This window comes from Amblyomma americanum, chromosome 5 (assembly GCF_052857255.1).
Source record: "Amblyomma americanum isolate KBUSLIRL-KWMA chromosome 5, ASM5285725v1, whole genome shotgun sequence".
Classification (NCBI taxonomy): Eukaryota; Metazoa; Arthropoda; class Arachnida; order Ixodida; family Ixodidae; genus Amblyomma; species Amblyomma americanum.
This window is the reverse complement of record NC_135501.1, coordinates 184126595-184149691: the sequence shown is the minus strand read 5'-3', so window position 1 is coordinate 184149691 and position 23097 is coordinate 184126595. Positions and strand designations below refer to the sequence as shown.

Sequence of the window (23097 nt, the reverse complement as noted above, 5' to 3'; positions counted from 1 at the left end):
TGAATGTCCAATCATACTTTATTCACACGGGCTATACAGGGATGCACTGGGACAAAATAAAGAACTTAGAGACAACAGACTTCTCGCAAACCAAACCACAGCAACCATCAACCACTGACTGCAGATGCTCCCAAAAAGAAAAAATAATCTAGCTCCGCCTCTCCTGGATGAACGAGTGTCATGATGCACAATGTACATTGCACTGAAACCTGAACTCGCAATGGAACCAAAAAGACACTGCCTATTTTTTGCACATCATGATAAAGAAAAAACTCAGGCACGAAGCATTGCGAAATGCATGCTAAACTGCTGCACTAGAAACACCTTGGCACAATCCTGATTGTCTGACATGACACATCACATGAACACCATACCACTGAACATGCTGGGCTGACTAGACAAAAAGTATACATGCCATTTTTGCTACAGCAGTAAGAAAAGCGAAGAAATCTCTTTGCATGAAATAAAGCACCGAAGAAGAGTGTGGAAGCAATGCCCAGACAACACACACATTTGACTGGACTGCTTTTTTTTTTTTATCGCACATGCTTTTGCACACACAGTCGCAGACATCACTGCAAAAAAAAGTGAAAAACTAACCCACATCAAAGACAAAATGTATAACGTATGTGACATGGGGAAAACAAAATGTAGTGTAAAAATGCAATGTAAACAGACTCTGCTAACAATGCTGATGGTGTTGTACATGTTGCAATACATGCATGCGGTGAATTGTAACACAAAGTGAGTTACGTTTTTATGCTGAGAGGAAAAAAAGGCATGCAGGAACTAAGACATCCTGAATTCCAGAAGCTGAGTCAGTTTACGATAAAAAAAAAAGGGTCTGACAAACTGTATAAACAGGACAGGTTTAAAACCTGGTGCTCTAAGTTAACACATCAACAGTCAACTCCTTTGGAGAGACATGAGACAAAGCACAAAAGTTACTAGACCAGGAAAGATGATTACATTAGTACAAGCGCATACAGCAAATGTGTGACCTTTGAGGTACGCTGAGCAACTTGTGCATGTCAGAACAGCCCCCCCAACAACTTCCTTCAAAACGCCCGCCCTTCCCACACTCCCTTTTCCTTACATAAGTTACTTCATAAATAAGGGCTTTGCTTTCTGCCCTGCAAAATACGGGACAAATTACAAGCATGTAGCACTGCTGACCCGCAGACTTTCTTTTCATGCTCGCATTCGGAACGAAAAACCATTCAACGAGACAAGGCATGCCACACCGTAACGGCACCGTTGTACACAAGTCTACCGGGATAACCCTCACCTCCAAACAAAAACCAACAACACATGACAGGGCATAAGACAATGATGCTAACAGCTCATCACAAGGCAGACAAAGGTGCCCAAAGAAATGACCTTGGAAGCCCTGAGCTCTGGCTTAATTTCCTGAATCGTCACCCTTCCCATCAACAGCCTGGCGATCCTTCATCACCGCCATAATTTTTTCATCGAAGAGCCGCTTTGCAGGGGGAGGCCCGCCATCTTCTGGCTCATCGCCTTCAAGCAGGATGCGCCTTTTCACGTTCTCGACACCCTCGACCACCAAGCGGTTGATCTCGTGCAGGTCCTACAGGAAATTGGTAGAAACATTAAAATGCCTACTACAGGAAACATCAAGTAGCATCAAGTAATTAAACGAACTTACAGTGGACTCAACTATGCATGAAAACTCTATCCTTGATTATCCTTGATTTGTACTTATCAATGGATTGCCCCACAATGTATAAAGGCACTGCAGCATGGGGGTTGCAATGTTGAAAACATCTACACAGACAGTGTACACCTGCTTTTCTCAAAAGATAATGCTTCAAAGATAATGTCAGGCTTTAGAAGCCAAGATTTATAAACAATCATTATTAAACAGTGCAAAGGACACAAGACCACTAAGCAACAAAAAGTTATCAGAAAAAAGCTATGAGCATTTTGTGAGGATATTTTTCTCCAAAATAATGAAATAGCACATTTACCCATTCAAAATAGCTCAATAAACATTGTCCGAAGTTTATGCACAGGAAAAAAAAATTAAACTGTGCACTGCAGAATGGGTGAGTGTGAAAGTGGGGCCTCCGATTATCTGAAGACAAGGCAGCAGCATTCTGACTCAAAGTCAACCCTGTACAAAATGAGGTGACACAGTAAGCCACACTTTGAAAAGCCAAGCATGGCATACAGACACAACGTGCTAAAAGCCTTTATCACTGTCAAAGAGAATGAGAGAAAATTATTATGCGTCAAGAAGACAGCTTGTTTGTTCAAGCCTGACAGAGGTGCCTAAACAAACACAAACACTCACTGTTGTAGCCTTACAAGTCCTTGACAATGCGTCTCAACACGGGAACTTACCCTGGCTGGACTCTGGTTGAAATGGTAGGCCCGCAGGTTGGGTGAGGCAACATAGCTGTTGGGCCTCAGTGGCGAGACGAAAACGTTGGGTGAAATCTCAACTTTTGGCAAGGTGACTGCACTCTTAGTCTGTGGCAGTGGTGTGAGGCAAATGGTCTCGTCCTGCAATAAGTAACTTATATCTCATTTGGCGGCATAACGGCACCATGTGTTGGACAATGAGAGCACATGTAGCATGATTAAGAGATGTCACTGATGCCACTGATGTGTGCTGATGGCCACAGGTGATAACAGCAAACCAAGCAGCAATGTGGTATCAACAGCACCACAATAACCGCACACTCAAGAGCTGCATTCACTAAGTGTGCTCAAATGAAAATCTAATGTTGGTGTTCACCAAAATATTTTGTGTTCATTTTTTTAAACAATGAAAAGGCTCTTACAAGTTCGAGTCAAAGCTGTTTAATATTTTAATCGTTTGAAAAGTGTTTTCTCCAAGAAGAAAAAAATTAAAAGTGGCATACCTTATTTGAACCCGGAGCAAATTTCATGACGTATGAGGTCATATCTTTTCTGTAGATCTAGAAGGAAGACAACAAAGAATACCATTCACTACATTAACAGAGGAGATTTCAGAGTATTAACACGGAACAGAGATAATGCCAGGCATGCCATGTTGAGTCTTGTTCTTGTTTCACATAGAAACACAACTACATCAGCCAAATTCGCCACACAGTTGGTGGCAATTAGTGAAAAACTGACAGCCATTTTGTAAACAGCCAATCGGTATGCCAGGACGGGAAGCAAATGCTAACGTGGGCCAAGTTTCGGAAAATCTAAGAAATGATGGTAAGGCTTACGTTGTTGTAAAACACGATGATGTCCGCCGTTTCCACTGAAACACAAAGAAACAAGCAATGCATGAACGTAAAGCAAATTTTTCTACCAAATGCTACTGTACAATGACAAAATCACATTCTACACTCAGCTCGGAAAAAATTTACAGCGAGAGACATTACTAGTATGCCCTCCGCTACAAAGCGGCTTCAGTCAGTCCATGGTCACATGACCACCCCCAGCGTGCACACCAAGCCTCGCACTTTGTGCAACCTTTGTCATCATTAAATGGAATGCACAGTTGTAGGGCATCACCAAACTCTTCGAAGCATCACTTGGACTGTGCATGTAGCTGGGAGGTGACAGCCCATGTGATGACCACACGCAGACAGCACGCTCTGCCAAAACAATTCACATGTATGAGCACACACATTTCCTCAGCAAAAGCTGACACAGTTTACGCTATACTACGTAACGCGGGAAACCCTGTGACAGAACTATTGCCTGTGTGCACTAGAGACTCCTCACACTTGGTGCATAGCATAGCTCTAGGCAGGAGCCTCCTTACTGCTCTGAAGCCAGAGAGAGATGTGCATATCTGTAGGGGTTAAAGTACTAGTTATATAGAATGGAAAGGCATAGTAACAGATTCACAGTCGGTGGACAGCTGGACTGCACATTCTGAAGGGACGATTAATCCTTTCAGCTGCAATTTGTCATTTAGATTCAAAACAAACATCTTTTCACCTAAATACTGCAGTATATCCGTGCCTCCTGAAATCCATTTCGTGTTTTACACTGGATAATGCAATGGTTAATTTGTTACACGCATGAAGATAATCTCATACAAAATGTCAGAATGGTTACAGATAGTTGTTGAATGAACAGTTAAAAGAATGGAAAGGTAACAAAAACAATCACCAGCTTTGTCACGCCCACTTAACTTTTCCTTACCGCACCTGTTCAAATCTTTTCATTTGAACAATGACACGGAGTGGCTCATTCTGCACGATCCAAGCTACCTTTGGAAAAGTAACCCTAAACAGTACGTTGCAGAAGATCAGTATTTGAATTTCTGATACGTTTTTTTTCAGCGACAATATAAGGGGGTATTCCAGCGAAGCCTATCAATGTGGAGCAACAAGGAAAGATAACATCACAAAGTTTACCAAGATAAGGTGGTGACAGGGTAATTCAAGAGCATTAGGGGAGGCCTTTGTACTGCAGCAGATGAGTTACACCTCATGATGATGATGGCGGCGGTAATGCATGGTGATAAGTGATTTTACCTTTAGTATTTTCGCATGCGCCGTAAGGCTTTGAGTCGCAGCTCGCACACTTGTCAAAGCGACCGTGAGCTGGAGCGGTCGTCATGTAGACTTCACGATACACCTACAGCATTCAAACAAAACGAGGAAAAGCAAAATTTTAGAACAAAAAAAACAAGCCCACACCTAGGAGTGACATGCAAAAACTTTTCCAAGGTCGTCACCCAGCCACAACTACTCACGTGGCTTTTCTTCTGATACTGGTCTCGGTAACGGTGAAGAATGTCTTGAAATTTGGTGTCAAATTTGGTGACCTAGAAGGCAATTGCAATGCATTTCAATACCCTATTGTAGGTTTTTTCTTTCTTTCTTAACATTTATAATACCAAACTCCATTACTGCATCACAAGTGGCAAATCTTTGCCACACTTATAGCTCATGAGCAGTGCACAACGGTCATGCAAGTGTGGAAACACAGGCTAGTTGGTGGCTCATGCTGGGGAACTCGGCATAAAAGAGCCAGGCACTAGGACAAGAACGTAGCCGCCACCCAAGGTGCAAGAAGACAGGTATGAAGATATATGAGCACAATCATTAGTAACACACAGGGTGGGTGCACTGCGAGTGCATTCCAATCCTTGTCACTGTAGTCCCACCCAGTGGTCTCTGTCGTCCACTACAAGAAACAACTGTGCACCACTTTTCTACTGCAAACCAATCAAAACCTTCCCAGTTACAAAAGCCAGGAGCCAGGAAGACGACTGGCAATGATAATCGCTCTTGCTGGGCAGCACATTTCTTCTATTCAAAAGTGTGTGCACACAGTGAGAGGAAGAATGCAGGGGTGGCCAGGGCATTAAAGTTCCAAGGCTGCGACTGTGAATCAACACAGCACTAGAAACAATTCTCCACACTAGTATATCAGTGGCACTGGCCCCACAGGGCCATAACGAAAGCACGGTGGCTGTGAACAAAGACACCTAATGTGTGCTGGTGTAACTCATCAACGAGACTAGTTCCAAAGCAACAAATGCTTCTTCTCTGGCGACAACAAGCTATGCTTAACACTCATGTCATACAGCATGGCCTACTTTCATAAATTCGCGCTTGATAACTGCCACAAAACACATTTCAGTGCGCAGCATTTACACTCACAGTTGCCTGTGAACTGAACACAACTAACATGCATCATCATCTTTTTTTCTGCCGCGAAGTCCAGTGCTCAGAGCCAGACAACAGGAATTGCAGCAGGAGCAGACACATAAATGCATACTCCAACAAACAGATAAGGAATCCAGCATAACGAGGCATGCGTGCTAAAAAAGGAGAGAACTCAAAATTTTCATTCAGTGAACATCAGCTTTTGACTGCTTACAACTACACATAAACAACACATACTTAAAAAAATCTATATATATTTTTTTTTTTGAGAAGAGGGTCACCAACTGGTGGTCTCTGACACACCATATTTTGCAACTTTGTTGAAACATACTGCCAAGTCTAATTAAAACATCTGCTTAGCTTAGAGCTGAGGCTCACAGTCTTCTTTTACCTTAGAGAACCTCAGTGGCTTTCAAAATGTGCAGAAAAATCTTTTGTCTTGGCTTCTGCCCCTTGCCACCTAATGTGTGTGAAAAAGGAGCATGCAGACACATGGCCCCTAAAAAAAATTCGCCAACGATTACAACACCTGGTAATGCGAAATTTGAGTGAAGCTACTGGGGTATCTGAACCGTAGGCAGTCGCACACAAAACACGCAGTGCCGATCAGCGACGGCGATTGGCCTCAGCTTAGCCTAAGCGCACAGCTATAGGAATCTACAACTTAGTGCCACCACCCACGGCTCTGCTCAGACGGCACTTTTCACAACAGCCGCCACAGACGTAGCGCGACACTGCTCTCACCCACTCCCACTATAGTCTTCTCCTCCGTGCAGGCTGGGCAACTTGCTTTTTAGTTTTTTTTTCCCCTGCAAATTCCACTCTTCGTACTCTCCTCCACTTTTCTCCTCATGCTCCCGCCATACTTTCCTCCTCCACTTTCCTCTTCACGCCCCCGCCGTACTCTCCTCCTCTGCTTTCTTCCTTGTTTGTTAGCCTTGCAACCCCTCTCTTTGCTATCACCATACTTTCATCTGCCACTTTGATCCGCATTCACTCTGTCGGTCATGCCAAGACAAACGGGCACTTAAGAGCTGCACTTTAAACCGCCCAGTCAACTAATTATGACTACCTGAAGAGTGAAACAGTCTGGTGTAAGTACTTATAGTATGGTCAGTCCCATAATAACGTGGGTAAAGGAAATATAATGATTGAGGCATGTGCAGACTTAGGTGCTTGGGGAACCCAGTATGAGAATCCTCAGATGAGCATGACACAGAATTGAAAGGAAAAGCAGCAGCCAGTAAGCAAGCAGCTACTGTGCACAGCCTTACCTTCGTGACTATGTAGATTGCACACAGGAGCAGTTGGTCCAGGTGGCGGTTCTTCATGAGTTTGGTGCAGTGCACCAGCGAATGTTCAAAGCAAGTCCATATTTTGCTCTGGAGGTCCGCCCCCTCAATGGGCAGCCTTGCGCACATGTTCTGAAGACGCATTCCAGCCAAGTGGTACACCTGTTCCAAACCGAGAGAGAGCCTGTGCTGCCATACTTTCAAGAAAAGCCCAGATCATCCACAGCTGTGAATCTGTGCAGACACCCATAACAGTCTTGCCAAGCCCTATTAAACACACACTGAGGACTACACTGAAGTTGACTCGTATCGATAAGCTGCCATGCTTCAATCACAAAGAGCATATGTCACTGAAAACAGAGACTTCATGGGCTAGAAAAGGCCAAAAAATGACACAAGTGCCACCATGGCCTGCCTTTTTCGCCAATAAACTGCGATGTGCTAAGCTTTTAATGCGTTAGCATTAGGACCTTCATGCTGGGAAAATCATTACGGCTGAAGCCTTGGTTGGCAGGTGACATAATAGAGAGAAACAAATTCCCATTCCAGTTTCAGAGGACAGGAGAGAAGAGGATAATGAAGAGTCGGTGGGAGAAGACGGGTAGTGGATGGGGGAGAGTGGAGATGGTGTACGGCATGTCCCACTGCGATTACTAGATTGGATCAAAAGCGCAGCAGGAGTTCAGAGTGTCACACCGTGATTGAGGAATTGGATCGCACCGCACGCTTGCATGGCTTGACACCGTCAGCGGCAGAAGCTGCACAATTCAGGCGGGGAGCACCAATTCTAATGCATACTCTGGCGCTTCAATCGCATTGATCATTACAAATTTTTAATGAACTTTTCTCAGCAATACACACATAGTCTTCTGCAAAAAAAACATCAGGACATCAAGAAAGGGCCATAGAATCGAGTTTTACTTAGACCAGAAGTTCAATGGACTTGTATTCGGTGTCCCTTTAAAAAGCTAACACACTCTTTCACTACACATTGCATGCCAGATCACATCATAGAAGACAAAAGTGAAACTTTCAACATTACTTAACCACTGGCTTGATTCAGAGGGAAAATAAACAGTAACGTTCATAAGCGTCCAAAAGCAGCATATACCAGTACTGGCACCTGCTTCTCCACTGATAACCACCAATTTTTTGCAGCGCTCTCCAACAATCTGCATGCAATGAGACTTCCAATAATACGCTTAAGCTCCGAATTTAAGGATATGGCACAACAGCATTTACACAGACACGGACACTGTTCTCTGTTCACAATGACAGAATTGCACAGTAACCACACTTCGCAGAGTCCGCACTGAGAAATCAAATGAAGACTTTATACTGCTCACGCACCATCTGTTGGGGCAGCGTCGTACATCAAATCACAGGGGCTTCCCCCTGGCCACCACATGCTGGTAGCTCTATGCCATGTCATACAAAAAAGGATTTTCGCTCACGCTGACGATCCTGGGTTTACTGCGACATGGGACCTTTACGCTACCACGTAAAAACGAATTCATCTCAAACACTACGTGCGGCTTAGGCCAAGGTTCGACAGAATAGTGTCTGGTATGGATGAAGCATTGTAACACGATGAAGTTGGGTCACTGAGCAACTCGCTCAACCCGACTTGGTCACTGGCTCAATCTTCGCTTTGTTAGAACTACCTTCAGTCGGAACAGCCTGCCATCAGGAGCAGTTTCCACTATTTTTTTTCTTCTGTCTTTCAGAGGCGCATCAGACAGTGACAGAAGTTTACTGGCATTTGCTGTTTCTTCTGTATTCTTATTAGCATTTCATATCCATTTTTGCAGCTTGCCTTAATGTCATACACCATGACACCAACTACTGCGACACCTATCGTGGTGACTGTGACACCAACTGCTGCCTAAGATGCAGCATCAAAACTCACAAGATGAAATTTCAAAATGATAAATATCTACTAATTTCAAATAACACTAATAAGTTGTGCACAGCATCCAAGGCCCTTCAGTCATTGTAATTACCTTTCGGAAGAAAATCACCAGCGCACGTGGCAATGACGGTGGTCTGTTTTCCTTAGAAACCTTGGATGTCGACGGCCCTGAATCACCGGTCACAGGTGCTGAAGCCTTGCCTTGGCTTCTGGTGGCACAGCCCTCACGCACAGCTGAGAAACAAGAATACCAAAGTGTAGTCACCAGCTGCTACATCCAATAAATGTGGCATTTACTGTGCACTGCATCCAGCCTGTCTCAAACAAAAACTCTGCCTCTGGGTGCATCCTTTCAGATTCCAGATGTATCACATATCACCAACAGCTTAACTAAATCCACTGCAGGGCAAAGACCTCTCATATATCCCTCCAATTAACCTCGTCCTGTGGCAGCTGCAGTCACCTATATCCCACCATACTTCGTAATCTCTTCCGCCCAGCTGACGACCCGGCACCCCCTGCTATGCATGACCACTGATTATCTTGCCCTAACATTAAATGCCTTTCCCATGCCCATTTCTTCCAGAATTCGAATAGGACGTCATTAACTGTCATTTGTTTCCTAACCCACTCTAACTCTCTTCCAGTCTCTTAACATCACTCCTATCTTTTTCCTTTTTCACCGCTCACTGCAATGTGGCCATTTCAAGCCTTTTTGTCAGCATTCACAGCCTGACAGGGGTCAGGCCTAGAATGAAATAAATCGCATTTGTCTTGTCTCTCACATTGTATTCAATTTTGGATGGTTCAGAGAGACACCTGTAACTCAAGAGTTACGTGTTACATGTTAATACGGAAAACTTACATGTTTTACGTACATGTTTTCCGTTAAAACATGTTAACTACAGAAAAGTTTCTCCCAGATACTTACCTGGTTTGCTCAACCCAGAACTGCCCTGGCCACTGCTGGAGTCCTCCAGAGGAGCTGTCTTGCCAACACTGTTCTCAGTGGATTCCTGAACTCTCTCAATCTGACGACCTGGCTGCACCTGTTCGACAAAACCGGCACTGATGCAACACGCAAATAGCAAGGCTGTGTTAGCATCCGAAACTATTGTTGTCACCAGCACAATATGTTAACCCTGTAATCCCCATTGCACCACGTAAGATATAGACAGTAAAAATGAGAATAGTTTTTTGTTTCTATATACTTGTGAAAGTGCGCCAACTGCTAACAGTATTCTAGATAAAGCATCTCCAACATACTTATCAAGACAAGGTCAAAGTTTCAGCTACCAGAAGAGCAGAACTCTCTGAAGATAACTCATGGCAAAAGCTAACACTAATGCAAAACAACCTAAAACTGCATAAGCATATTGCCACATTGGCAGCAGATGGGATAATTCTTAATTAAGCCATGAATTTAAGGTATGCAACTAGGAATGTATGCGCAGTTTTACCATTCTTAAATGTGTAGAAATTATTATAACTGGCTAATTTCAACTGCGCAGGAACTGTCCCTTAAAGGAAATCTATCAGTTTTTTTGCACTTCTTCAAGTAGAGGCTTTGTTCACAGCTTTTATTTGATGTCACTGCCTAGGAACTCTGGAGTCAAAGTGAAAGTACTAAGGCAGCAAATTACGCTGCTGCCAGCAGGATTTACAGAGGCTCTACAAAAAAAAGTTTCAGGGTTAATTAAGGGGAAACACTGTCTTTGGGACCAAAAAATGAGCCAAAATTGATTTTCCAAAAATGGCATTTCTGGAATCTACAGCTATTATTCTCTCAATCTACCAGTTCTTTCCTTCAGGAAATCAGTATTTTGACCATGATATTAACTTCAGATCATTGTGTGGGCTGAATTTGTGCAGCAGCAGATCTAATAGCCTAAAAAATTTGGACACCTGGACATCTTAGTATTCTGATATCTCAACATCTAGGAGAGATAGAGATGTCATATCGGTTGCTAAGGAAGCTGAAGGTGCGGTGTGGACAATAATCAAAGCACAACTGTTCAATCACGTTTCAAAAATGTATAATTTTGCAAAGTTTATCGATGCATGATGTTCACACCTTAGACGTTGCTATTTAAACTGCTATGAAATTACTAATGAGGACAAAATGGAAAAACTGCTTTGATTATTGCACTTTTTACTTGCCATACTATGTAGCCATGGATTAAAAATTATATTTTATTTAACCTTCTTTTTGCACTGACATACTAATTAAAATTAATTATCTTAGGAACTAAAAAATTTATGAAAAAGGTAATTTCAGAATTGAAATCAGTACAAAATACTGAGCAAAGTGATAGTTTCATTAGGATTGGACTTAAAATAAGGAAAATAGGTTTGGTTTCATGGGGTTTAACATATCAAAGCAACTCAGGCTATGAGGAGCGGCGCCGTAGTAGAGGGCTCCGGATTGTTTCAACTACCTGAGGTTCATAACGTGCACTGACATTGCACAGTACACAGGCCTCTAGCATTTCGCCTCCATCTAAATGTGACCATCGCGACCCGGATCGAATCCGCGTCATGTGGGTCAGCAGCCGAGCACCATAGCCACTGAGCCACCACGGCGACGCTTCGTGGCAGAGGTATTATTCAAGGGCTTGCAAGGATTCAGAAAAAGTCTGCCACTGGCAAAAGACTGGAAAACAGGATTTTCATATTTAAGAATTCTTAATGAACACTGAGGATGACTTCGTCCAATTACAGTTCTCAGTGACAACTGATTCTTTGGTTTCTCTAGTTATGCTGACGTTTTTATGGCAGCAAAAGATGCATTTATCACCATCACCAAGAAAATTGAATTAAAAATCTTCCTGCCAGTCGATTAAAACTTCTGATGTCCTAACCAAAAAGGACAGGGTTGCCACCATTTCGAAGTGAACAATGGTGCAGCGTAACATCTGGGATCCGCACCCAAAAAACGGTGCTGACGCACACGTTTTAGTTGCAAAAACCGCTCGGTGATGGTGACACTAGTAAATCATTAATGGGTTTTCTCTAGCCTATAAAAGTTCCGTTTCAGGTGAGAGAGGTCTCCTCGTGATCAGAAGGTGGCGCCGGATCGATACAGGAGAGAAAGTTATAGACAATTTCAACCTTTTAATTTTCAGTTACAAAGCTACCCTTATCCAAACACTCCTGATTCAGTTCCTGCAGCAATAAAAAAAAAGGGAAAATGTATTCACATAGTTGCCATTTTACTCATGACGCCAGCATGGCATGGCATGGCCACATGGCATGCCGTTTTTGCATAATGGCCACCGTTTTCAGACCACACATTTTCAATGTGGCAAACACCACTTTGTTAAATAACACTGAACATTCTAGAAATAGCAACACGTATTCCAAGACAAACCTCTTCAAAGGTAGGCACGGACTGTCCAGGGTGCTCTATGGCATTCCACAATGGCGAGTTGGCCTTCCAAGCCAGACACTCCACGATTTGCTCTTCAACCTGCAAGACCCATGAGCCTCACCTGTTGGCTTCCAGGCAGAAAAGCAGCATGCAGGTCTTAATAACAACAAAGTATTTAATTTATAATTTCTTTTCACACCTGCTGCTAGATTCACTTAGCTTTCTGGTGGGTTGAAGCTTTCATACAAAGTACCCAGAGTGACAGGCAATCCCAGAAAATAAACCCTTGAGAGTGTCTTTATGGCACACAAACACCTTTTGCTTTCAAACTGATGTATCAGATATGTCCTCACTGTATCCTAATAGAGCATCCCAAATGAGAATGTCCTCAGACAATCAAGCTTGTTGGATGCTCTGAAGAAAAGCACTCATTGAAATCACGACAAGTTAATCTAACATGCTTCATCTGCTAACACAAGTGCATGTTTAATTACAATTTAATTTCAACTGTAGCAATAAAATGTAGCCTACTTAGCCCCTTAAGTCCGAAGCAATACCTAGCATATGTCTGCTACTTAGACAGCTCTCTCAATCCTTTTTGTAGTCTGCCCTAAGCAGCAAGTAACATTCCTACTGGCACAATAGTATCTGTACTGAGTGCGCTAAGCTTCAATTCCATGTGTGCAAATGTCATGCGTGCAAATGCCATGTGGCAAAAATTTAATTAATCAGTAGCCCTAAAGACACTATTGACCCAAATAGCTTCTCTCAGAATGCTTTGAAATTAAGCTCAAATGCTCCCAAACTAACAGCTCTCAAATACTGATAGTTTGACAAGCATCTGACTTCAATTTCACAAAGACGAAAAAGTGCCAGTTTTATCCTGTCTCTTCAGCATGCTCAAAGATATAATCTGCAAAACCGACATGAACACCTGCCCATTCTGAAATGCTGATAGTAAAGTTTATTTACCCTCACAGTGCTAGAAACCCAGACAAAACATTTCTGCTCCATATATATATAGCTCAAAAAGTGTTGTACTTCGCTAGTGTGCAAAGTCTGATGGAAGTAAGCTTAGCACACAAGCAATGGCTCTATGGCAATGGCAATGGAGAACCTGTGTGCCACTGTGCACTAGTGACAAAGTTAGTGCAACACACACGTGTGCAGAGCATATCAGTTGCACTTCCTGTTTTGTGTGCGCTGCTTCTGCCCAGCAGCAGCACCGAAGTTGAACTGATTGGAGATTTACAGCTCCTCCTCATTTACAGCCCTTGTTCTAATGAATATTTTGATGACAGCACCATGCTTGTTCATAACAAGCGAGCACTCGTTATAACTGCGACCGTCATAAGTGGGCTCAACTGTACAAATGTGCATGTGGCGGCCTGTGTGGCTCTTGGCTTTAGGAAAGCTATTTAGAACAGCCTTATACATTCCTCACAAAATGAAGATGACGAACAAGTAACATCTCACGTTGTTCAGATGCTTGACGACTTCGCGCCACAAACCCTTCTCGCTGCGAATCACAGGCTCGATGATCTTGAAGAAGTGGTAGGGCATCAAGTCGAACACCTCCAAGATCCAGGGAAACTCCCTGTGGCCACAGAATATGGATGTATCATGCAAAATAATCGACTGCCACACAGCACACATCACGGTCTAAACAGGAATGAAAAAGAATGAAGCCCAACTCACTCTCTCATGCACATTAATCTTGTACGTATTTCCATTTTCGCTCTTACATTATTGTCTACAATAAATGCGTGCGGCTGAATGAAATGTTCTTATCAACTGTTTTTTAAGCATAGGAAGGAACTAGAACACTACAGAACGGTTTGCAGCTTCATTTTTTCACTTTGCCATAACAGTGTTGTTCTTTGCAATGAAAAACTTCACCCGTTTTGAGACAGCTGTCTCACCAAGACAGTCAAAGACACATTCAACAACTGTCGCAAAATCTCCAAACTCCATTTGTATATTTTTTACTTTTTGCAGATGCATGCATCTCTTCAGAAGCAAGACTTGATCATAATGTTGGATTCTTCCTACATCACGAAGCTCACGGAATTTCCTCGACTGATGCCACCAACACCAAATGATGCGAGATGTATGATGGCATGCACGAGAACTGGAACGACTTTGCATTTTGATAAGCACCAGTGATGCTTGTTGTCTACAAGTTCTTTTTCTCTTCTCTGTGGACAGTAGTTTACCCAAAACTTGTTCTTTTCATTTTTTTTTTTTTCAGGTTTCCTGTGCTTTTAAAATAAGGATGCCATTATCTCTGCGCTATATGTACCTATCTGCACTTCGACAAACACCGCAGTGGACAAAAATGGCAGCCAGCCATATACACTGAAATTAATTCAATCTGATGATCATTAATCACACTAACTGAGCTGCTGCCAAGTTTTCTTCTGTGTCCCAGGCACATATTCTAAACAGGCAGGAGTAAAAATAGGGTAAGCTGAGTTCGCTAGAGGGCAGCTCACTCCCTTCTTACTCCCATATAGGCATATTCGTGGTTAGAGTGCAGGTTTAGCAATCAAGCGAACTGCTTTTAAAAGAGAAGAGACGCATCATTTTGGGTAACATACTTCTCCCCGTAAAAATTGTGCAAGGCATCATTAACTGTGGAATACAATGTTAATCCCCAATATGCTTTGGACAATATAATATCGCACATCTTCAGCACAATGTCCCTGGCCTTTCTTTTTTGCTTTGTGTGGGAGGCCGCAAGGCATCACAACTGGAAAAAAAAAAGATTAAAACCATTTCCTTCTTGCTGGTGCCCCTCGCAATAAGCTTTGAAACTGAAACTCAGTCAAACATATGCTAAAATCAAAGTAAGTTTTCTGTATTTTTGACTGATACCTGTGTACACGCCTTCTTGTACACAGAACACTTCAGCACGCTTTCTACCCCGAGAGTTTAGAGCCTGAATACCTTTCAGCTTGTTATGTCACCCAGTATCTAGGTAGTGCAACTACCAGCCCATGGAAACAGCCATGCTAGGGGCAGAGTCTGTGGGTCAGTGGCACACGAGCTCATTCTATCTGACGATAGGCAAAACACAGGTTCACACAGTCTATTTGTCCTCTAGTACATTGGACTTATCAGTCTGTGGAACTTATTGCTGACATTTTTGTCACCGAGCCTCAGAAAACCTTCCCCAACCTTCCAGAAAAAGAAAACAGGAAAAAAAATGCAAATGCACTGCACTAAATTTAGGATGCTCAAGGCGTAGATTAAAGGGCTGCCAGGCTACATATCTGGCCACAGCTTGTTGTAACTATGACCTTCAGCCTACCATTTTGATCCGTGTTATAGAAGATCTCTACGTTTGAAGAGAAAATTTTTTCTTCTTACTATAAATCTTTTTATAACCTCCAGCTGTCATATATAGCACAGTTGAAGTGTGAAGTGCAAATTCACCAGAAAGGCATCAACAGTGATTTTCAGGGCTAAAATTACAGCTTCTACATGGTCTCAGAGACCATCCAAACTCGACTGAAAGGAACATCTGGAATCACTGGGAGTTACGAATGAGTTAATGCACAGATCTCCAGAAACTGCACGTATCTGCAAGGAAATCGACACCCCAAACTAAATTTGCCCTGAAATTTTCCGAGACATAGCTGTTTCTCAGCACAAAGTGAAGCCCATTACTGTCCCTCCACATTCTTTCGGCGAGTTAAAGAAAAAAGGGAAAGCAATGTTACCGCTGAGAGTTGTAGCAGAACATGACTATCTCCAGACAGCATGCAAAGAGTGGCCGCTGAAAAACGCTGCTGCTGAGATACGTCTGCAATGCGAGCAGGAAAAAGAAGAAACAACAACAGAGCGCAAGTCAACCACACTCAAACGCATGAGAAGTGCAAAGAAATGTACAGTCATGGAAAAGCTAACCGGAAGTGATGGAGCAACGACAAGAAAACTACTGGCGATTCTATGCAACCACAAGACCATTAACAAACAATATAAACATGGGCACAAGAGTGCTGGTTACTGTACTACAGTGATAGCACTTATGAAAGCGCATTTCTGAAACTAAACAAGCGATAATGTAACAATATTTTTGTTGTGTGATAACGGATAGATAGCAGGAACACACTCTCTGACTGACTTTTCGGGCTCAGTAGGATGAAAACAAAAAAATTGCTCCAAATAATCAAACAGTCCGAAAAATCCGTCAACTTTAAAAATAACTTTAAACAGATGAAATCAGCTTGAAAAATATGATCAGCTTTCCTTTTTTGCAGCAATATAGTAACTTGTATGCTGTACACATCACACACTACCGATACTGTTCGCGCGGCCAACAGGTCATGCCACGAGCCATGTCATGAATGAGCGAGCAATTCGCTACCCAGCAGCAAAGTAGGCCCCTTGCTACCACTTTACACAAATCTATTCCATGCGAGGTTTCAGCAGACGTGCGCCATGTAATTCAAGGTCAGAGTTCGTTTTCAGGGCAATGATGGCAGGCAGACCAAGACAAAAATGCGTATAGGAGGCAGCAGGCCCAGCCGACCTTCTTCCCATCTCCCACGTTTCTGCTCCCTGTGGTTGTCTTCCCGTCTACTTTCTCATGATTTTAAAAATTAATTATGCGCTAATTTCCTACACCGACTGTCAATACTCAAAATTATAGAAAAAAAAAATACCGCTATGCTTTCCTGGGTTTCAATGACTGTTGTGTTTGCATGTATGATCTGTCATCGAGGCCAACAAATCTGAAACACTCACCAGTTGATTCACATTTGATTTTGGCTGTCGTGCTTCAGCAGCCATGTTTTCCAACATTTTGTAGAACAGTGTCTCCCCCAAGCGCAGCTGCCTGGGAGCTAAATCCTCGTGCGTGTCGCCGTCTTGCTGGTCAGGTGGGCACTGAGAGCAAGGATGAAATCATTGCACGACATCTGAGATAACTGTAGAAATATGAATGACAAACAACACCATGAAACTTACGTTCAAGTCTGCGCATTCTCTGATTTACAGAGACACGATTAAGCTTCTATTCCAATGAAACAAAGGCTCCCAATAAGCACTGTTCACACGCACAGACATACTGAACAGTTCATAAAAAGAGTCGCAAACATCTTACACGTCTATTTTTATGTCCCAAACCATACGTTGAGGGCCATGTGGGTGAATGTGCCACACTAAAATCCTCAAGATCAATTTCAACCATGCGGTGTTCTTTCCGATGCAGCAATTTCTCGATGCAGTGATGTTTCTGCAGTTTGGCTGCACACGCACAAAAAAAAAAAAAAACAGCTATTGCGACTAAGTACTAAACTCGTGGCTAACAGTAGAACACCACGCCTGTTCAGTCGCAACACTATCACATATGTATCTGCTGAGTAAGAAGCCCAGCTATAAGCCAAAGCCGCTCCAGTTCAGAGGTTCCCTCATAAGTGACAACGTACAGTTTTTTCTGTGTGTGTGTGTCCTGCAGGCACAATTTCACCCCATAAAAAGATTGTTTTTGAGTATTACTCCGTGTCATGTCATATCACCACCCGTTCACGGAAGTGTGAACAATGATGAATGGACTCTCTGCACCAGAAACATGAAATCAAAATCCCCACAGATGTTAACCGCAACACACAATAACTGCATTTCATCTAAGAACCTTCAAATGGTCCTTCTGGTAGTTTAGAACATTTCCGCATCACTGTTATAAGAGGTTATTAAAATGATAATAGTGCGGAAGTCCTTTCGGTACCAACAGGTGCTCTATGAAGAGCAGCAGGGAGACAACTCACTCCACGTGGTGACAGAGAGCAAGTCAGTGATTTCCCTAACACTACCTTTCTTTTCTGAATGCACCCGCTTAATTCCTAATGAATTTTTTTGTTACACACGATGGATGGCGAATTTTCTCCATCTTTGTCATGAGTGTGGGAGTCATAAAATTTGCATTCCTACACGGCACACATCAACAACACAAGCAAAAAATTAAAAATCACTACCCTCCTGTTCTATCCTCAACACTTCCCCCAAGTTCAGTTCCTGGGGAAACCCCTGCTGCGCTAATTACACGATATCTAAACCAGGTCTATTCCCTGTGGACGCTTTGCATAGGTTAGACGGCGGAGGCACCATCTCAGAGCAGTAAAAAAGTTGCAGACAACCAATGCAATTTATGCGGCAGAGTATGCGTTACCATTAATGCTCCCCGCTGATGGTGGCAGGTGGCCCGAGCCCGTACATTGCAGTGTGACACGCCGTACTCCCTCTCCACTCACCTGATCCAGTCCAGCAATCAAATTGTGTCACACCATACCCCTCGCCACTCTTCCCACCCTTCAACTCTTTGACTGGCAACCGTGGTTTCCCTTCGCCAACCGCCGCCAACGCCAGAAACATTTTGTGTTAATGACGGAATGAGGGTTCTAATGCTAACACATTAAAACTGTCGCCATTCGCCGTCTAACTTCGGAAATGCTGGCATATATAAATATATGCCAGTGCACGCACGCACGCGCACGCGCGCGCGCACACACGCACACACACATCTCGGACTGTTATCTCTACATGTTTTTGTCACTGCATCTGTCTCACTGATTTTGTTACCAGGCAATAGGGCATTTATCAACAACCAATTTACAGTGTTGTAACTTGAACACAGTTTATGTTACTGGCCACAGGTGTTGCGGCAGCCTGCTAACCACCGAGCTTTGGCTCAATCAGATCTTTGGACTTTAAAGAGACAGTTTATAAAGTTTTATCGACTAAATTTCTTTTTGTTGCAATCGAAAGTTCTTTGCCCAGATAAACGAATACCCCGCTGTGGCGCTGAGAAACAGCACAATTCAAACATATTTTCAAGAGCGTTAGCTCTTACTACTTACATTTGTCAAGGACGCGTCTGTCTGCAATAAAGGTCAAATTGACCAAAACGGTTACCATGTGACCAAAGTATATCACTAGCAACAGTGGGCATGTAGCGCCTCAATTGATGCCTGTACTTTCAATCCGTTTTATACGTGCCAGTATAGCGACCATCGAAGTGGAACTACCTCCCCATCTCGAGACCACCATTTGCATAAAATTTGGGGGCCACCCGTTTGATGCAGAATGTTCAAAGTGGTGTCAAATGATTTGGCATGTTCTTGAGGATAAAATTACTAATTGAGACAAGGCCCAAAGTATGCGTGGGATTCGCCTTGACGACCTTTTTGCCCCAATACTGTGCATTCCAAGGACCTTCAGACAGGCCAAACCATTTGTCATAGGCGGTTCCGGATTGTGTCAAACGATTTGCAGTGTTGTGATGCACATGTTTACAAAGCTCATTAACTGATATAACAAGGAAATACACCGGACATAACGAAGGTGGCTGTAAATCGCAATAGTGGTGCAAAATTCATGAGGTAGATTGTGCTGCTTGTGTCTTAGAAAAGATGTTTCCGGAAAGGAAACATCCGCGGATGTTTAGATTTGGTCTTCTCCACGTTTGCTGAGCGCACCAATGTTTCCATATGGTAGCCTCACTTTCTCATGGTAGAAAGCATCAGTGAACCCTGACCTCGGGGACATGAAATATAGTCAATACAGTGCTTCCATGCCACTATACCAACACACCATCGACGCAACGACTGCCACATTGCTAGGTGGCATGGAATGGCAGTAATGAGCATGACGTTTACCAAGATGCATAGGTTTTATTAAAGCTACAATTGAGAGGGGTGGTTTTAAAAATAATATGAATAAAATAATACAGGTGACATCTATTGCAGATGCCAGCAAGCACAATACTGGCATTCGTTGTGCGATTTCTTAAGAACATTTTAAAAGATTATCAAGCAATTTAAACAACACAAGCAGGTGTAAGTTACCGAAAGAGCAAAAAGTATGCTGCCTCAAGTTGATATTAACCAAAATAACTATCTGGATGACACTGAGTTATAGCCACGAAATGCAGCATATTCACCCCAGGCGTCTTCCAAGTTAGCCGGAATGAGAGAACCCAGCGTGGTGCTACCATCTCCTCCATCCTGACTTTCTTTACAAATTTAAAATACAAACTTCTGCCTAAACTGCGAGTTCTACCTCGTTATTTCTCCATAAGGTGAGATCTACCAGAATAGGCCAATATTTTTGTACTGCTCTCCAAAATGGGAAGTTTCTCGACCGGTATGATCGAAGAGCTCTGATACATATGGCATGAATGCGGCGGGCATTGCTTGCTGCCCTACAAATGAGAAATAGGAGGTCGCCTAGCGACCCCTACAAGTAGTGCTGTGTAGTGGCTACAAGTAGTGGCCAAGTGGTTGAGCATCCGCCTCGCATGCGGGAGGTGCGGGGTTCTATCCCCAGTGCCGCCAGGTACCCACTGGTGATACAATGGGTACAAGCTTTCTCCTGGTCTGGTGCTCGGCTTATTTAGGGTGAAATGCTTGGGAAATGGGTCTTCGACCACACCTTGAGAATTTGAAAATACCTTGTGCCATGGCACTCTTTGGCCATAGATGCCCTTGCGCCATAAAAATCCATCATCATCATCACAAGTAGTGCTGGTGATCATCAGTTCCAGGAAATGAAAAAGCATACATAGTTTGTTCTTACTGTAACTATGCATAAGGAAGTCGCAGCTTTAGGCAAGCCCAGAAGAAAAACTTCAAGGATATTCAGTGATCACTACAAGAGGGCAAGTACGCTCGTCTGATAAATGCCAACCCAGAAAACTATACTGCCATTAAACTTTAGGAAGAAGAAACCCACAAATTTGAAACAGCTTGGATGTACAAGAACTCAAGAGAGAAATAAAAGGTGAGGCAGCCAGCTTACCTGGGCCCATGCAGCACAGAACTTTTCGCCCATTGATTTTACGGTCTCCGTGATGTTGGATGCGAGTGAGGAGCCACATGTGCTGGAAAAAATCGGAGAGAAAAAGTAATTTAAGCCTCCCGTACATAGACGCATTATGGGAGACTGTGAAATTCAAGCAATTGTGTAGCAGTGCCATGAATCACAACAGAAATGCATCGCCATGCCAATAATCACATGACTGAAGGCAACTTTCTGAGGCCAATGTTCCCAATGAAAGCACAAAAGCATACTACAGCTTTGCGTAATTTTTTGCCTTTCGACAGTTATAGTTATAACAGTAACGTCTGATTAAGAGGAAGAAAAAGGCACAGTAACTGTCTCACTCTCAGCGGACACAGAGGGTGAGACCGCGCATTGAGATAAGGGATGGAGACGGGAAACGAAGAGAGAGCTCCCAGATGAAAATAGTGAAATGCAGACCTTTGTCAGCGGTAACCATTCCAGTTGGAAAAGCTGAATTCCCAGCTGGAGTGACATTTTCCAGCTGGAAGTTTTACAGCTGGAGCGAACTGCAAGTGTAAACTTTCCAGGTGCTTCCAGCTGGACACGATTTCCGGTTAATAAGCAAGCTGGAAACGCGATGCCGCGAAGCAGGGCTCCGGATTAATTTTGAGTCCTTGTGATTTAACGTGCACCGAAATTGCACAGAACACGGGCATCTTATGGACTTCACCTCTATCGAAACTGAGCCAGCCGCGTCCGAAGGCTCTGCAACCAAACGCTTAACCACCTAGTCAAGTCCTCGCCACTCAGTAATTTATTTGTTTATCCCTTCATTTTCGTCCGGAAACCAACAACGGAAACAGGCAACGACAATTTTTACTACGTACGCTGAGCACGCCGGCCAATTCTCCTTGTTAAAACTGAGTCAACTTGTATTTCAAGATCGCTGTATAAGTAGGTCACAGTTTCACTCACGCAGACCACGAGATGTACCCCGTTGGCTTCAGCTGCCACGCATTTTTCACATGTTAAGTACGAACGGAATAGAACCTCGCAAATTTTATGATACTGTTCTCTAGCTGGGGCAAACATATGTTCCCTAAAGCGTAACGGTTGAAACCTCAAAAAGAAAGGAGAATTCGTTTAACAGATGACGTCAAAATACAGAAAACACCGCGTCCACATACGGTGCGCATAGGAGTTCACTTCTTTAAAGGGGCAGCGATTACGCTATGAAAGCTGTCAGACTGGACGGTCAAGGACCAAAGCCATGAAGGATGCAAAGACGAGATCAACCGGACCCCGCCCTCTCAACCTACTCGCGAGCGGAAATAAAGAAGCGCAGGCACTGCATACCTCAACAGATCCGTTAGCGCCTCGCTTGGGGTGTTTCTGCGGCCAGCCAAAAGGGACTGCAGCTTACTAGCGCACTGCGTAGCCGTCGACAACGGGCTACGGTTGACGGCCTCACGGTTGTGCATGTCGTTGCGTCCCGTCGAAGGGGTCGGGAGCTGCGGTACTTCCGTCGTGTGCTGAAACAGCACCATGTCTCGCGGTCTCCGGTCTCACAAATCTTGGAATCCAACCACGGGTGCAGGTATGGGCACGAGCTCTTTCGAACACAAACTCGTTCCTGCGTTCTATGTTTGAAAGGTCCCTTATCCGGCGCGAGCGCAGCGAGCGCGCGAGCCGCCGGTTGCGTCGGTCTCCAGAGCTTGCCACTAGTCGGCGCCTCGGCGCCTACTCCGAGATTCGTTACTTGAGAGTGATACAGGTCTCTGAGGATGTTAAGTGTTAAAATCTGCTAAAATCATGGTGGCGACCATGATAAATGTAACCGTGGCGCCTGACAAGTCCCTGTGACCCAAGTTTTTGATCAATCAGACTGGCAGATATCATTACATAGAAGTTTTGCAACGCGTATGACCAAGAAGCTTTGAGTTAAAAAAACCGTTAAATAAAATAAAAAATAGCAAATACAAAAACAAATGCAAAACAAATAAAAAGTTTAAAAAGTGTATAAAGCAATTAAAATAAACATTAAATATTTTAGTTTGAGAGGCTGGACTTCCTTTTTAGCTGCTTTGAGCAGAGTTGGATTGC

The 23097-nt window shown here is 43.5% G+C and overlaps 1 protein-coding gene across 1 annotated transcript; it reads right to left on the bottom strand.

Moving 5' to 3' along the window:
* On the bottom strand, nt 1-22726 carry LOC144133160 (retinoblastoma-like protein 1). Its single transcript, XM_077666040.1, has 15 exons — nt 22351-22726; nt 21010-21091; nt 16960-17100; nt 15933-16015; nt 13684-13804; nt 12208-12306; nt 9769-9886; nt 8929-9071; nt 6908-7087; nt 4715-4786; nt 4494-4596; nt 3228-3262; nt 2892-2948; nt 2368-2529; nt 1-1591 (listed from the first exon to the last, which is right to left on the bottom strand). Exons 1-15 carry the CDS (start codon nt 22539-22541, stop codon nt 1403-1405), a joined length of 1776 nt encoding a protein of 591 aa, XP_077522166.1. The 5' UTR covers nt 22542-22726; the 3' UTR covers nt 1-1402.
* Nucleotides 22727-23097: the final 371 nt, after the last annotated feature.

Coding starts and splice junctions, on each gene's coding strand:
- LOC144133160 (XM_077666040.1), bottom strand. CDS start 22,541: ATGGTGCTGTTTCAGCACACGACGGAAGTACCGCAGCTCCCGACCCCT. Junction 3,263..4,493: donor CGCATGCGAAAATACTAAAG/GTAAAATCACTT, acceptor TTTGTGTTTCAG/TGGAAACGGCGGACATCATC. Junction 1,592..2,367: donor TCAACCAGAGTCCAGCCAGG/GTAAGTTCCCGT, acceptor AATTTCCTGTAG/GACCTGCACGAGATCAACCG.